This window comes from Emys orbicularis, chromosome 20 (genome assembly GCF_028017835.1).
Source record: "Emys orbicularis isolate rEmyOrb1 chromosome 20, rEmyOrb1.hap1, whole genome shotgun sequence".
Classification (NCBI taxonomy): Eukaryota; Metazoa; Chordata; order Testudines; family Emydidae; genus Emys; species Emys orbicularis.
Genome location: NC_088702.1, coordinates 17,871,779 through 17,885,358, shown reverse-complemented (window position 1 = coordinate 17,885,358; position 13,580 = coordinate 17,871,779). Strand labels below are relative to the sequence as shown.

At 51.6% G+C, this 13,580-nt stretch overlaps 1 protein-coding gene across 1 annotated transcript; it reads left to right on the top strand.

Annotated features, from left to right (window-relative positions):
• The first annotated feature begins 321 nt into the window (after positions 1 to 321).
• Positions 322 to 11,368, top strand: LOC135892747 (trypsin-like). The gene is made up of 5 exons (XM_065420545.1): positions 322 to 361; positions 3,668 to 3,824; positions 4,735 to 4,988; positions 6,060 to 6,196; positions 11,216 to 11,368. The coding sequence occupies exons 1-5, from the start codon at positions 322 to 324 to the stop codon at positions 11,366 to 11,368; spliced, it is 741 nt and encodes a 246-aa protein (XP_065276617.1).
• The last annotated feature ends 2,212 nt before the right edge of the window (positions 11,369 to 13,580 follow it).

The window sequence follows — 13,580 nt, the reverse complement described above, 5'->3', positions numbered from 1 at the left end:
AACCTGACTGCGGGCCCCATGGCCCAGGCACCATTCCCTGCCGGGGCATGATGAGGGCCCTGCCCTACAGTTGACCAGACCTATAGTGTCCCTCACACTTTTTTCCCATTGGTCAGTGCTGAGATGCTCTGGTAGGAACCAATCAGAGCGCAGGATTCCTTGAGGTTGGCAGGCCAGCAAGGGTGATGGGCAGGGCTCAGGGGGCGGAGCCTGCAGTGGGGAGGGTCTTATGGACCAATTCCCTGGTAATGATTCCTTTCCTTTCCCCCCCCAGCCCCTTGGCACACAGGGGCCTTCCCGGAGCCAGCAGCCCCCACCGGCATGGAGCGGCTGGGCATCGCATTGCTGCTGGTGACTGCAGGTGAGTGTGTGTGTGTGTGTCACCCCCTACTGGAGGGGATGAGCCCTGGTCTGTCGGGATGTGTGTGTGTCTGCACACTCATGTGTGTTTCTGGCTGTGTGCGGGTGAGTGTTTGTCTCTGAGTGCGTGTGCGATTGTGTGCTTGGGCACGAGTGTGTGTGTGTGCGCGCGCAACCCTGTGTTTATCCCTGTGTGTGTTTCTCTGGGAGGGCATGTGTGGATGTGTGTGTGTGTGTGTGTGTGTGTGTTAAGTGGTGAGTACGTGCGTGATTGTGCTTATCTGCGAGCATGTGCAAGTGTGAGCACGTGACTGTGTGTTTATCCGCAAGTATTGTGCAAGGAAGACTGAGTGTGTATCTGCACGATTGGGTGTTCCATATTCTGTTGGTGTGCTGTTGTTTATCTACGAATGTGTGGGGCTGTGTGCGCATTGAATCACAGCAATGAGAGGCTGGATGGGACCTCGAGAGGTCATCGAGTCCATCCCCCGGCGCTGTGGCAGGAACAAGTAAACGTAGACCAGCCCGGACAGGTGTTTGCCCAACCTGTTCTTAAAAACCTCCAATGGCGGGTCTTCCACAACCTCCCTTGGAAGTCGATTCCAGAGCTGAGAAAGTTGTTCCAAATATCTACCCTCAATCTCCTTTGATGCGGATGTAGCTGTTTCCTTCTCATTCTTGGTTGACACAGAGAACAATCGATCCCCGTCCTCTTTAGAACAGCCCTTACCGTATTTGCAGACTGCAGAGGTGCACGGTGTGAATATGCGAGCACGGACGTGTGTGGGGTAGGGTTGCCAGCTGTCCCGTTTTCGACCAGAACGCCCAGTTGAAAAGGGACCCTGGCAGCTCCGGTTAGCACAGCTGACCAGGCCGTTAAAAGTCTGGTCAGCGGCACAGTGGGGTTACAGCAGGTTCCCTGTCTGCCGTGGCTCTGTGCAGCTCCCGGAAGCAGTGGCGTGTCCCCCCCTCCTGTTCCTTCACATAGGGGCAGCCAGGGAGCTACACGCGTTGCCTCCGCCCCAAACGCCAGCTCTGCAGCTCCCATTGGCTGGGAACCACGGCCAATGGGAGCTGCGGGGGCAGCGCCTGCGGACGGGGCAGCGCGCAGAGCTGCCTGGCCACGCCTCCGTGTAAGAGCCGGAGAGGGGACATGGAGCTGCTTGAGGTAAGTGTTGCTGGGAACCTGCACTCCTGACCCTTCTCCCACGTCCCAACCCCCTGCCCCAGCCCTGATCCCCCTCCCACCCTCTGAACCCCTTGGTCTCAGCCTGGAGCCCCCTCCTGCACCCCAAACCCTTCATCCCCAGCCCCACCCCAGAGTCTGCACCCCCAGCCAGAACCCTCACCCCTTCCCACAGCCCAACCCCCTGCCCCAGCCCTGATCCCCCTCCCACCCTCTGAACCCCTTGGTCTCAGCCCAGAGCCCCCTCCTGCACCCCAAACCCTTCATCCCCAGCCCCATCTGAGTCTGCACCCCCAGTCGGAGTCCTCACCCCCTTCCACAGCCCAACCCCCTGCCCCAGCCTGGTGAAAATGAGCAACTGAGTGAGGGTGGGGAGAGCGAGTGACGGGGGTGCGGGGGCTTGGATAAGGGGCGGTGCTTTGGAGGAGGGGTGGGGCAAGGGTGTTCGGTTTTGTGCAAGTAGAATGTTGGCAAGCCTCGTGTGTGGGAGGGTGTATTTCTCAGTGTGCATGTCTGCAGGCTTGTGTGTGCACCCAGGTGGGTGTGTTTTCAAGGCCAGATGGGACCATTGTGATTATCTGGGTTGGCCTCCTGCATCACGCAGGCCTGCAAACGGCTCCCAAATGATCCCGAGGCTGATCTTTCTGTAAAACGCCCCATCTTGATGTCAAAGTTGTCAGTGACGAAGAATCCTCGTCACTGGGTCCAGTGATTAATTATCCCCCCTGATCAGAATGTACGCTGATTTCCGGTCTGTGTGCACGGTTTTGTGAGAGACAGGGCGGGCATGGCTTTGCACTTTAAGCAGGTGCCTGTGAAGCAAATAAGGAGTCCCCCCTTCGAGATGATTTTAATTGCTAACGATCGATTGCAAACGGGAGCCAGGAATGATGGCCCAGTGGTTAGCGCACAGGCCTGGGATGCGCGGGACGTGGCTTCGATTCTGCCCCAACACAGACGTGGTGTGACCTCGGTTAAGTCACGTTGCTGCTCTGTACCTCAGTTTCCCATGTAGTAAGAAGAGGGCCTGAAACATAAGGCCTTGTATCAGAGGCCTGGTTTGAGGCCTGAACTAAAGTAGTGGTCAAAACGTTGTGGTCACCAATGTCGTCAGATGTTCGGCTGCACATGTGTGTTCCCGCCGTATGCCATCCCAGCCCTGCACAGCAGACCTCAAATGAACCGCCCAATGACCACAAGATCGGTTAAGGTGTGAAGGCTCCAGGCCAGGTTTATTGTCAACAAAGCACGGTCCTAGCTCCCCGGATCAATGTCTACAGTTACACTAGCACATGTATGGACCAGCTCAGTCAGTGGCAGGACTTTCCACTGCCCCCTCAGCTGGCCAAAGACACTCCTTCTGAGATGCATCTTTATACCCCAATACAAACAAGTTACGTATTGCCACTGATGTCTTAAGGCGCCATCTATTGCCTTGTACCTGTAGGTTCAATCAAAACATCTCTATCCATCATGCTGTCATCCTGCCCTTATCTTTAAGATGGGACAGCATGTTCCTGTTATCTTTGGGGAGTGTTTGGTATCAGGGTGTTCTGGTACCACACTTCTAGAATGTGTTTGTGTGAGTGTCCTATGCCTAACACCTCTGAGGAATGTGTGTTTTTGCAATACCAGCCCTGTGCTTGCCAAATTCTGTGAGCAGGGCCTGCCTCTTGCTCACAACCTGCCTTTGCTTCATGTCAGCAAAGTTTTGACTACTTAAGTTCAGGCCTCAGGCCTCTGATACATGGGCTTATGTTTCAGGCCCTCTTCTTACTACATCCTCTAGTGTACAAAGAGGACAATAGCCCTGCCCAGCCTTCCAGAGGTGGTGGTGAGGATCACTGTGCTAAAGGGGTGAGGCACCCAGAGGCTGCAGTGATGGTCGGGTCGGAGACAGAAATGCTGGGGGACTGAGATGGCTAATGGTGAGGGCACGGTTTGGTGAAGTTTTCTAATTTCCACTGGCTGCACCTGGGGCGAATTTGAATCAGACACTGAAGCAAGAGAAGGAAGGAGCTGGGGGACCCTGATCTGAACTGGGGCAAAGCAGGGTAGCGCTGCAGCATCACAGAGCTTCCCCTCCCTCCCCAGTTGTGAACGTTTCTGCTTTGCCTCCAGTGAGCAGCCAGAATGACCGGATCATCGGTGGCGCCCCCTGCAAGCCTCACTCCATGCCCTGGCAGGCCGCCCTCTTTGTGGGCTCCCAGCTCAACTGTGGAGGGACCCTGATTGCCAGGAACTGGGTGGTCACCGCAGCCCACTGCCACGTCAGTTGGTGAGTGTGGGTTTGTGGGGGCGTCGGGCGAGGTGGAGAGGGTGTGTATGTAGGGCAGAGAGTGTGTGTAGCTGAGTGGGTGTGTGATTGTACGTGGGTGTGACAGTGCGGTTGTGCACGTGTTGGGAATTGTATGCCTGATTGTGAATGGGTGTGAGACTGCACTTGTGCAGGTGTGTGTATGTGTGTTGGGTAGGGCATGTGTGTTTGTGAGTGGGTGTGAGAGCACGGTTGTGCATGTTGTGAATATGTTGGGGGGGGTGATTGTGAATGGGTCTGAGAGCACGGTTGGGCATGTTGTGAATATGTTGGGGAGGAGGTGTGTGATTGTGAGAGTGTGCTTGAGCATTTGTGAATGTTTTGGGGAGGGCATGTGTGATTGTGAGTGAGAGTGCAATTGTGCATGTGTGTATTTTGAGTAGTGTGTGATTGGGAGTTGGTGTGAGAGTGTGATTATGCATTTGTGCATGTGTGGGGGAGCACATGTGTGATTGTGAGAGTGCAATCGTGCATTTGTGTTTGGGGAGAGCACGTGTGACTGTAAATTGGGGGGGGGAGAGTGTATACATGATTGTGTATGTGTGTTTGTAAAAGGATGTTTCTGTGCCCATGGGATTGTGCCTGTGTTTGACCTCATAGCCACGCCTAGCGATTTCTGCATCCAGCCCATATCTGATGGTTGAGCTAGCGCACCCTTAACTCCACCCCCTTGTGTGTGTACCCTTAACTCCACCTTCAGAGATTCATGGATTCCCTAGATTCATGTTCTACCCATCCAGTTTGACCTCCTATATAGCCCAGGCCAGAGAACCTCCCCCAGGGATTCCAGCCCAACAACCAGTGCCCAGTTCCCACCATGGACTAGGTCCCCCACTCCACGCTTTTCTGACATGCGTCTGTTTCTCTGCAGCCCCATCAGTGTGCGCCTGGGAGAGCACAACATCAAGCATCTGGACTGGACAGAGCAGCTGAGACTCTCAGAGAAAACAATCCGCCACCCCCGCTATAACCCCGCCAGCAAGGACAATGACATCATGCTCATCAAATTGCTCACCCCGGCTAACTTCAACAAAAATGTCCAGCCCCTGGAGCTACCTACCAGTTGCCCCTCCTCCGGGGAGGAATGTGTGATATCCGGATGGGGAACAACAAAAAGCCCTCAATGTACGGTAACACCAATGTTGGGGGGCAGGCTTAGCTTCAAGGGGGAAGGAGCCAGCAAGTCAGAAAAACGAGACAAAGATACATTACTAGAATTTTGAACAGCCCCCAAAATTTCTTCTTTCTTGCCACATCCCTATTTGCCTCAACTATTTTTATGGCCATTTCCCCTGAAAACTTTCCCAGGAATGTATTTATTTTGTTGTTTTCTTTCAGCAATCGAGCATTCCTGAGGTTCCATTTAGAGCCATTGAGAAATTTGCCATCAAAATTGTATCTCCCCTCCCCTCCCCCCCCCAGCGTAAAATTGGATGGCTGATCAGTTGAAAATGTCCATGGCATGGGGCTGCTTCCTGGGAAAAAAGTTTGATTTAGGGTTGAAAAAATGAGCGCTGAAAAACTTTTGCTAAAAACATTTTGACTGGAAATTGGAGAAGACTTTGGCCAAAAATGAAAGTTTTTGGCTAAAAATGAAAACAGATTTTGGCCAGAACCTGAAGGGGGGGGCGGTTTGGTGGAAAGTTGTAGATTTTGGGGGGTGAAACAGGAAAATTTTTGGCCTAAAACAGAAAAAAGTTCAGAAATTGTGTATTTCTTTGAGGAAAAGATGAAATTCCGCCTCCTCTCCATTTTCCAACTAGGAATAGTTTGATTTACGAAAGGTTTACATGTGCCTAAGAGTCAGGTTCTAGGTGTGTGGAGACATGAGTAACATGTGGCTGGTTATATGCTCATCAGTTAAAGGTGGTTGTGAGCTGTGCTTGAAAGCAACCTATTGATTGTTCACTTCTAAGCCAATGGGCATATAAATCATCCTGGTTCGAGGTGGGTGGGAAATTATTTTCCTGTCCAGTGACCCTGGCCCGGGGTCTAACCCGACGTCACTGGGGCTGTGTCCAGTGATCCTGGCCTGGGGTCTAACCCGACGTCACTGGGGCTGTGTCCAGTGATCCTGGCCCGGGGTCTAACCCGACGTCACTGGGGCTGTGTCCAGTGACCCCGGCCCGGGGTCTAACTCTAAGTTTTTCTCCCACTGACAAAATATCCATTGTGTTGTGTTGTTGTTTTTTGTAGTGTACTTCCCACCTGTTCTCCACTGTGGCAACGTCTCCATTTTCTCCAAGGAACAGTGCCGCAGTATCTACCCTCGCTACTACACCGAGAACATGCTGTGTGCTGGGGTGCTGGAAGGGGGAATAGACACATGCCAGGTGAGGGGATGGCATAGCTGAAGGCGGGATTTGGGGGCTGGCCTTGTGGTCCTACTTCCTTGGGGGCAGCTGGTGCAGGGGTGGGACCAAGAGAGGGGAGAGAGAATGGGAGGAAGGTGAGACCAACTCAGATGGATTCTTGAGTGGTTTTCTATAGCGGCATAGCTTTCAAGGCCAGGACAGACCATTCTGCCCACCCAGGGTGCCCTGCTGCATAGCCCAGGCTGGAAAACCTCCCCAGGGATTCCTGCATTCAGCCCATATCTGCGGGTCGAGCTAGAGCATCCGTAACTCCGCCTCATTGTGCGATTGCTCTTAACTCTGCCCAGTTCTGATGTCTAGGAGGGATGATCAGATCAACTCAGGTGGAAAATTTCACCCATATACTCCTGTATCTACCCAGATTTGCTGTACAAGGTTGCCTAGAGCTACACTAAGATGCATGTTGGTTACGTGAGCACCGTTTACTATGCAATCCAGATCTCTCTGTAGAATTGACCTGTTTTCTGCTGTCTGGTTATTGACCCTCTCCAGGGATCACATTTTTCCAGCCCAAGAGGGTTAGAAAGATACTTCATTTTTTAAATCAGAGCTGAGATTCTCCTACACTGACCAGGGCAATAATGGATTTTTCAGGTCTCTGGCCATTCCAGAAAATCAGGAAAAAAATTCATTCCTGCTCCAACCACATATGAAAACTTTCATAATTTTTGGTCAATCAAAAAGTCAGAAAAGATAGCTTTGGGTCGAGGGGATTTGATTTCGACAAAATCAAAATATTTCCTTTCATTTGTGACCCTTTGTAACTAGGGTTAGTTTTAAAAGGAAATTGTGAAGAGCAAAGTCATTGTGAGCCGGAAAATGGCCAGGTTTGGTTTCCAAACTGGCGAGACGACCCATTTTGATGTTTCAGAAACGTTGGGTCAGTTTCTGAAACAGATTCGGTGAAATTGAGGTGAAGTCACAAAACGGTTCCGTGTCACCAAACCTCCACCTTTCACCGAAAGAAAGCTTTGAGCGAAATTTTTTTTGCTCAGCTCTCCTCCCATAGTCATAAAGTCATAGAGTTCCAGGCGAGACGAGATCACCAGCCCATTTAGCCGCCTGTATATCACAGGCCATCAGCGCTGAAACCAACGACCAAAATTAAACCAAATTATTACAGCGAGAATCCCAGGACCAGGGCCGGCTCCAGTTTTTTTGCCGCCCCAAGCGGCGAAGAAAAAAAAAAAAGAGAAAGCCGCGATCGGCGGCACTTCGGCGGCGGCTCTACTGTGCTGCTTCATTCTTCGGTGGCAATTCGGCGGCTGGTCCTTCCCTCCGAGAGGGACTGAGAGACCCGCCGATGAATTGCCGCCGAAGACCCGGACGTGCCGCCCCTCTCCATTGGCCGCCCCAAGCATCTGCTTCCTGCCTTGGTGCCTGGAGCCGGCCCTGCCCGTGACTCTGGGAGCGGGGGGGTTAAGATTAAGGGAGTTAAGGATGTTTATCCTGAATATCCTGAGCCTCACCAGAGTTTGGCAAGTCTGGAGGTGAACTCCAGAGTTCTCAGGAAACCGGGACAAAGAGCAGGAGCGAATGAGTGCAATTATAATGGGTGGGACTTGCTTATCTGATTGTTGCAGTAGGATCTGAGTAGCTAATGGGCAGACATGTCTTGACAGGGGAGGGTTGGAGTAGCCCCGATAAACCCCAGTCATAAAAACGATCCCATTGTGGCTGCAAAGACAAGAAGTTCTCTGAAATCTCGCAGTGCCCTGCTTTGGACAATGGAAAGGGGGCCCATAAACCTGCCACCGCCTCTTGTGTCCCGGGGGGGGGGGGGGGGGCTTCCTACGACAACAAAAAGCCCGGATCTTCTCGTTCTGCCCCCATGTCGGCAGCGTGGTCCACACGTTACAGCAGGGGAGTGTAGGTGCTGGGGATCTGTGTTTCCCACTGTCTGTGAATTTAAATAGAAGCGGAACAACCACATTTCCTCCCCCAAGCTGGGTTTGAAAATCCCAGCCCCACCTGCTGCGGCAAGTGACTGCTCTGCTCTGCGCCTCAGTTTCCCCATCTCGGGTATAATAAAAATGCCTGCTCCTCCCATGCCTAGAATCAGTGCGGCAAGGAGTCAGGACACCTTTGTTCTATTCCCAGTTCCTGCTGGGTTACCTTGGCCAAATCACTTCTCCCCACTCTGTGCCTCAGTTTCCCCCTCTGCATAATGGAGAATAAGGGAAAAAACACATGCTATGCCCATGCAAGTAGCCATCAAGAGACTTAGACAAAGGTGCTGGCTTAGAAGTCAGGACACCTGGGTTCTTTTGCCACCGGGTGACCTTGGGCAAATCACTTCTCCTCTCTCCTTACCTCAGTCCCCCCGTCTGCTTAGACTGCTATTTTTGTAAAGGGGGAAGGGAATTGAACCCCGGGCACCCAGAACCCAAGTTGGCACCTTAACCATTGGACTTTCTTTCCTAGCCAGTTAGTGGCAACCTAAACGAAAGGCATTTTTGAAAAATGTTGGCCTGTAGTTTTAAAGTGGTAGCAAGAATCCAGTCAGTGGGAGGGGCTGGGGATTGTCATAATCAGGAATGAAGCAGCAGAGGGGGACAGAGCAGCTTTCGAGGATAACGCCATTTCCTGAGTTAGACTAGAGCTCCTTGTTCAGTGTCAGAAGAAAGTGACTGTGCACAGTACAGGTGAACACCGAACGGCTCGCAGCCCCCTCTAGTGGCTGCTGCATGGGTTCCTGGTGCCCCCTTCACCTTTAACGAGCTATTTCCCTCCATCAAAATGCAGAGTCCTTGGGACTGCACTGTTCCTGAAGATCGCCATCTAGTGGCAGACAAGAATGATACCGCCCATGCTTTCGTTCCCTAGCTGTGCAATCACTTTGGGGTCTGCTGACGAGCTATTCACGTGCAACCCTGTGCATTTGCATCACAGCAGGGAGGGGAATTTTGCTCCTGGCCGTTGCTGAAAGGCCTCAGGGCCTCTGTTCAGCCACAAAGAGGAATTAAAGTTGCTGATGGGAAGAGCCATTTGGTGGGTCTTACAACACCCAGGACATGTTACATACTCTTGAGTGCCACCTATTGGCACCTTTTGCCTTGACGAGCTATTTGCTAGGGCTGGTTGGAAATTTTCCATAGAAATGGTGAAAGTGGGTTTTTGACAAAACCTAAGCTTATGGTGAAAAGTGTCTGCTCTCCATGAAAATTTAATTGTTTTGGCGACAAACCAAATGCCAGAGAAACAAAAATCTGGAAAGGCCACTGTGATGCTTCGTAGGAGTTGTAGTTCAGGTAGCACATGTCCCCGTTCTCTATAGGCTGGACTCCTCAGCCAGACAACTTCTCCCATCATGCACCACAACCTAGGACTTCCATGATGCACCACCTCCCCTCTCCAAGAGTGGAGACCGTGGTGCATCCTAGGAAGTGTAGTCCGGTTGGGGACTATAGAGGAGAACATGAGGTATCTGAACTACAATTCCCATGAAGTATCACGGGTTTAAAACAAACAAACAAAACTTCTTCACACAACACGCAGTCAGCCTGTGGAACTTGTTTTGAAGGCCAAAAAATTTACTGTATTCAAAAAAGAACTTCTGGAGAAGTTCATGGAAGATAGATCCATCAGTGGCTATTAGTCAAGATGGTCATGGATGCAACCCCATGCTCTGGGTGTCCCTCAGCCTCTGACTGCCAGAAGATGGGACTGGACAGCAGGGGATGGATCACTCGATAATTGCCCTGTTCTGTTCATTCCCTCTTAAGCATCTGGCACCAGCCACTGTCAGAAGACAGGATACTGGGCTAGATGGACCATTGACCATTTTTATGTTCTTATGTCCTTTCCAGATGGAACTATAATGGTTTCCAGGCAGTTGTTTTTTTGCCAAATTTTCAAAGCCAGCAGATACTTTTCAGCAAAATTTACTTTAGTCGAAACAACCCCCCCCAGCGCCGCCCACCCCGTGGAAAAAAGCCCTCCTTCCCCAGCGCCGCCCTGCTGAAACAGCAGTATTGAACCTTGGTAATATGTTATAGCTGGCCCCTAAGGTAGTATAATTAAGGTAAAAGAAAAATGTCTTTTTGCTAGAAGTAGAATAAGATCTTCCCCCCACGTTGTAATCAATTGCCCTGTTGAATGAATGAGGTGTGAATGAGGAAGGCATGGAAGGCAAGCGCCTCCAGACAGCTGCAACCTTTTGAGAGGAGATGGGAGCCAGACCAGATCAGTAGAACAGGTCAGCCACCGACTTGCCGCTCGCCTCCTCAGCCCACCACCACCCTCCGGCTCACCTACTTACCCCCCGCCACTGCCCGCCCGCTCGCCTCCTCAGCCCAACACCACCCCAGCTCACCTACTCAGCTCCCCTCCCCTGCCGCCGGCTCACCTGCCCCTCTGCCACTGCCCGCCTGCTCGCCTCCTCAGCCCTCTGGCTCGCCTACTCACCCCCCACCACTGCCCTCCCGCTTGCCTCCTCAGCCCCCACTGCCCGCCTGCTCGCCTCCTCAGCCCTCTGGCTCGCCTACTCACCCCCCCCGCCACTGCCCCCCTGCTCGCCTACTCAGCTCCCCTCCCTCACCCGCCGCTTGCCTACTCACCCCCCACGGGCTGCACAGTGAGCCCACGCGGGCCGCATACGGCCCCCGGGCCACATGTTGTGCAGGCCTGCTATAAAACCAGTCAAACGCGTTGTGCTACAAACGACTTCCCCTGCACGTCGCTTCCCATCCGAGTTGAAATATTTCAGTTGGGGCCAAACTACTTTGGTATTTGAATTTTTGACGAAGAAAATCAAGAAGTTGGGTGGAAAACGTGGGCAAAAGTGAAATTGGTTATCATTTTCGTTGATTGTTTCTACTGGAAAAGACCCCCTTTTCGGGTGCGCTCTGCTCTGTACCCATATCCAGACGCAGAGCACTCTTGTCACGGCGTTGTAGATTCGATAATGTTGTTTCTGAGGTGCATTCTTGCCTGTCGTTCTTGGCCGTGATGTAGTGTTGTCTTGTCTCCTTCTAGGGAGATTCCGGGGGACCCCTACTCTGCAATGGGAAACTCCAGGGCATTGTGTCTTGGGGGACCCAGACATGCGCACTGCCCAACAAACCAGGTGTCTACATCAGCGTCTGTAAATACATCGACTGGATCCGGGAGACCATGAACAACAACTGATCCTCGGTCCCTCAGGACACTGCGGTATCCCTCCCTCTCCGACCTGCGCTGCCGCATAGGGTCCATACAGTGCCGTTGCAGGTGCATTAGCCAGATTGTCCCTCCTGGCTCTGTGCACAGATGTTAAATAATAAAGGCCCTCTGCTGCTGGGAGCGGTTAGTTCACAGATGCACCACATGATTTCACGCCTTCTTCTTAGTGTAGCACCATGCCCTGTAAGTATAACGCTTCGCTGCAGCATCTGGGCGCCTCACAATCGCCAATGTCTTTATCCTCACACACCCATTTGAGGCAAAGCAGGAATATTCTCCCCATTATATAGCTGGGGAAACTGAGGCACGGAGCAGCTAAGCGATTTGTCCATGCTCACACAGGAAGTCTGTAGCAGAGCAATGACTTGAACCTGGGGCTTCAAGGTCAAGGTGTGTGCACTAACCACTAAGCCATCCTACCCACTGTCCCGTGCTCCCCTTTCCTGTCAGCTGGTTGGAAAAGCGGGTCGGGTCAGAAATGGAACGTTCCATGAGAAAATGCAGAACTTCCCCTGGGGGAAGATTCCAAAGTGTGGGTAAGCAGGAAACAGCTACTTTCTCTTTCCCCAATGGGCAGAAAATGGGTCAAAAGTTTGTGAAACCTCCTTCCCACTTTTTCATTCTTTGGTGCTGGCCAAAGTTGGGAAACAATGTGAGACAATAGGTTTCCCCCTGCATTTTCTTTCTTTTTTTGAACATTTTCCCACAGGGAAACAGAAATTTCCTGGTGGGAAAATTTCAGAAGGGGGGTGTTTTCTCCCCTCCCTGGTGCGAAAAATCTGTTGAACACCAAGAGCCATTGACTTTGGATGAGGAACCGAGTGGAGACACATTTGATCCCAGGCTCCCAGCATGCAAACCCTCTTTGCCATTTCAGAACGAGCCAGTATCTCTGACCCAGCAGCGCTGGACTCGGCACAGGAACCTGGAGGTGTTGGGCAAATGCAGATTGAACCTTGGAAGATCTAGTCCAGCCAGAGAGCCAGGCTCATAGAAGAAAAAGGAGGCACCTGAAACTACAACTTCCATAATGCACCATGGTGGTTTAGCAAGAGGGGGAGACTGCGGTGCATCATGGGAGCTGTAGTCAAACCACGGTGCCTGGCCCATAGAGTAAAATGAGGGTACAAGGCACCTGAACTACATTTATTTACTTATTTCCTGTTTGAACTAGGGCAGATCTTTTAGAAAAAAACATCCCATCTTGACTTAAAAACAGCCAGTGATGGAGAATCCCCTATGGTCCTTGGTACATTCTTTCAAGAATTAAGTACCCTTCCTGCTAAAAATATAGCATCGCATTTCTAGTCTGCATTTGTCTCCCTTCAACTTCCAGCCATTGGATCTTGTTAGATCTTAGCTAGATTGAAGAGGCCTTCATGATCAAATTGCTACTTAAGGGCTGGGATCACGTCACCCCTTAACCTCCTCTTTGTTAAACTGAATAAACCAAGCTCCTTGCGTGTGTCACTATAACGCATGGTTTCGAATCCTTTACTCGTTCTGGTGGCTCTTCTCTGCCCCCTCTCCAACTGATCATCGGCCTTCTTGAATTACGGATGCCAGAACTGGATGCAGTATTCCAGCAGCGGTCGCATCAGTGCCCAACACAACGTTCCACTCCATGAAAGAGACAGCATGCAGTTTTCACACCGCTTAAGAAAAGAGACAGGAGAGGCTCATGCAGACCTTTGAGGCTTGTATAATCCTCATTTCGCTTCCGTGCATGAGCCCCTGTATCGCTAGGCCGGAACGGGCAAAAATCACGAGCTTGCGTTTAAAATTCATGCGATCTTTACAAAAATAATAAATGCTGGCTCACCAGCTCCGGTGTCCACATTACTGAAGGGAAGTTGGACAACGGCAGAGGGTGCAGAGAAGAGCCACGGAAATGATCCGAGGGCTGCAGAAAAGGCCAGATGTTAGGGCTCCCCTGCCCCCCCTTGGTTCTGGTCACACAGACAGAAAGCAGAAGGCCACAGTCCAAAACGCAGGCAATGCGATGTTTATTGCGGTTAACAAGCAAACATACTGTACAGCAGTAGAGCTTTTTCCCTTCCCCCTCCTCCTTCTTAATAGGCTTAATTATACCTGTAGTGCCCGCCCCTGGTCCCACCCCTTACAATTTATGGTCATGTTCCATTTTGGAGGATCTTGAATCTGGGGGCTTTGGTACCAC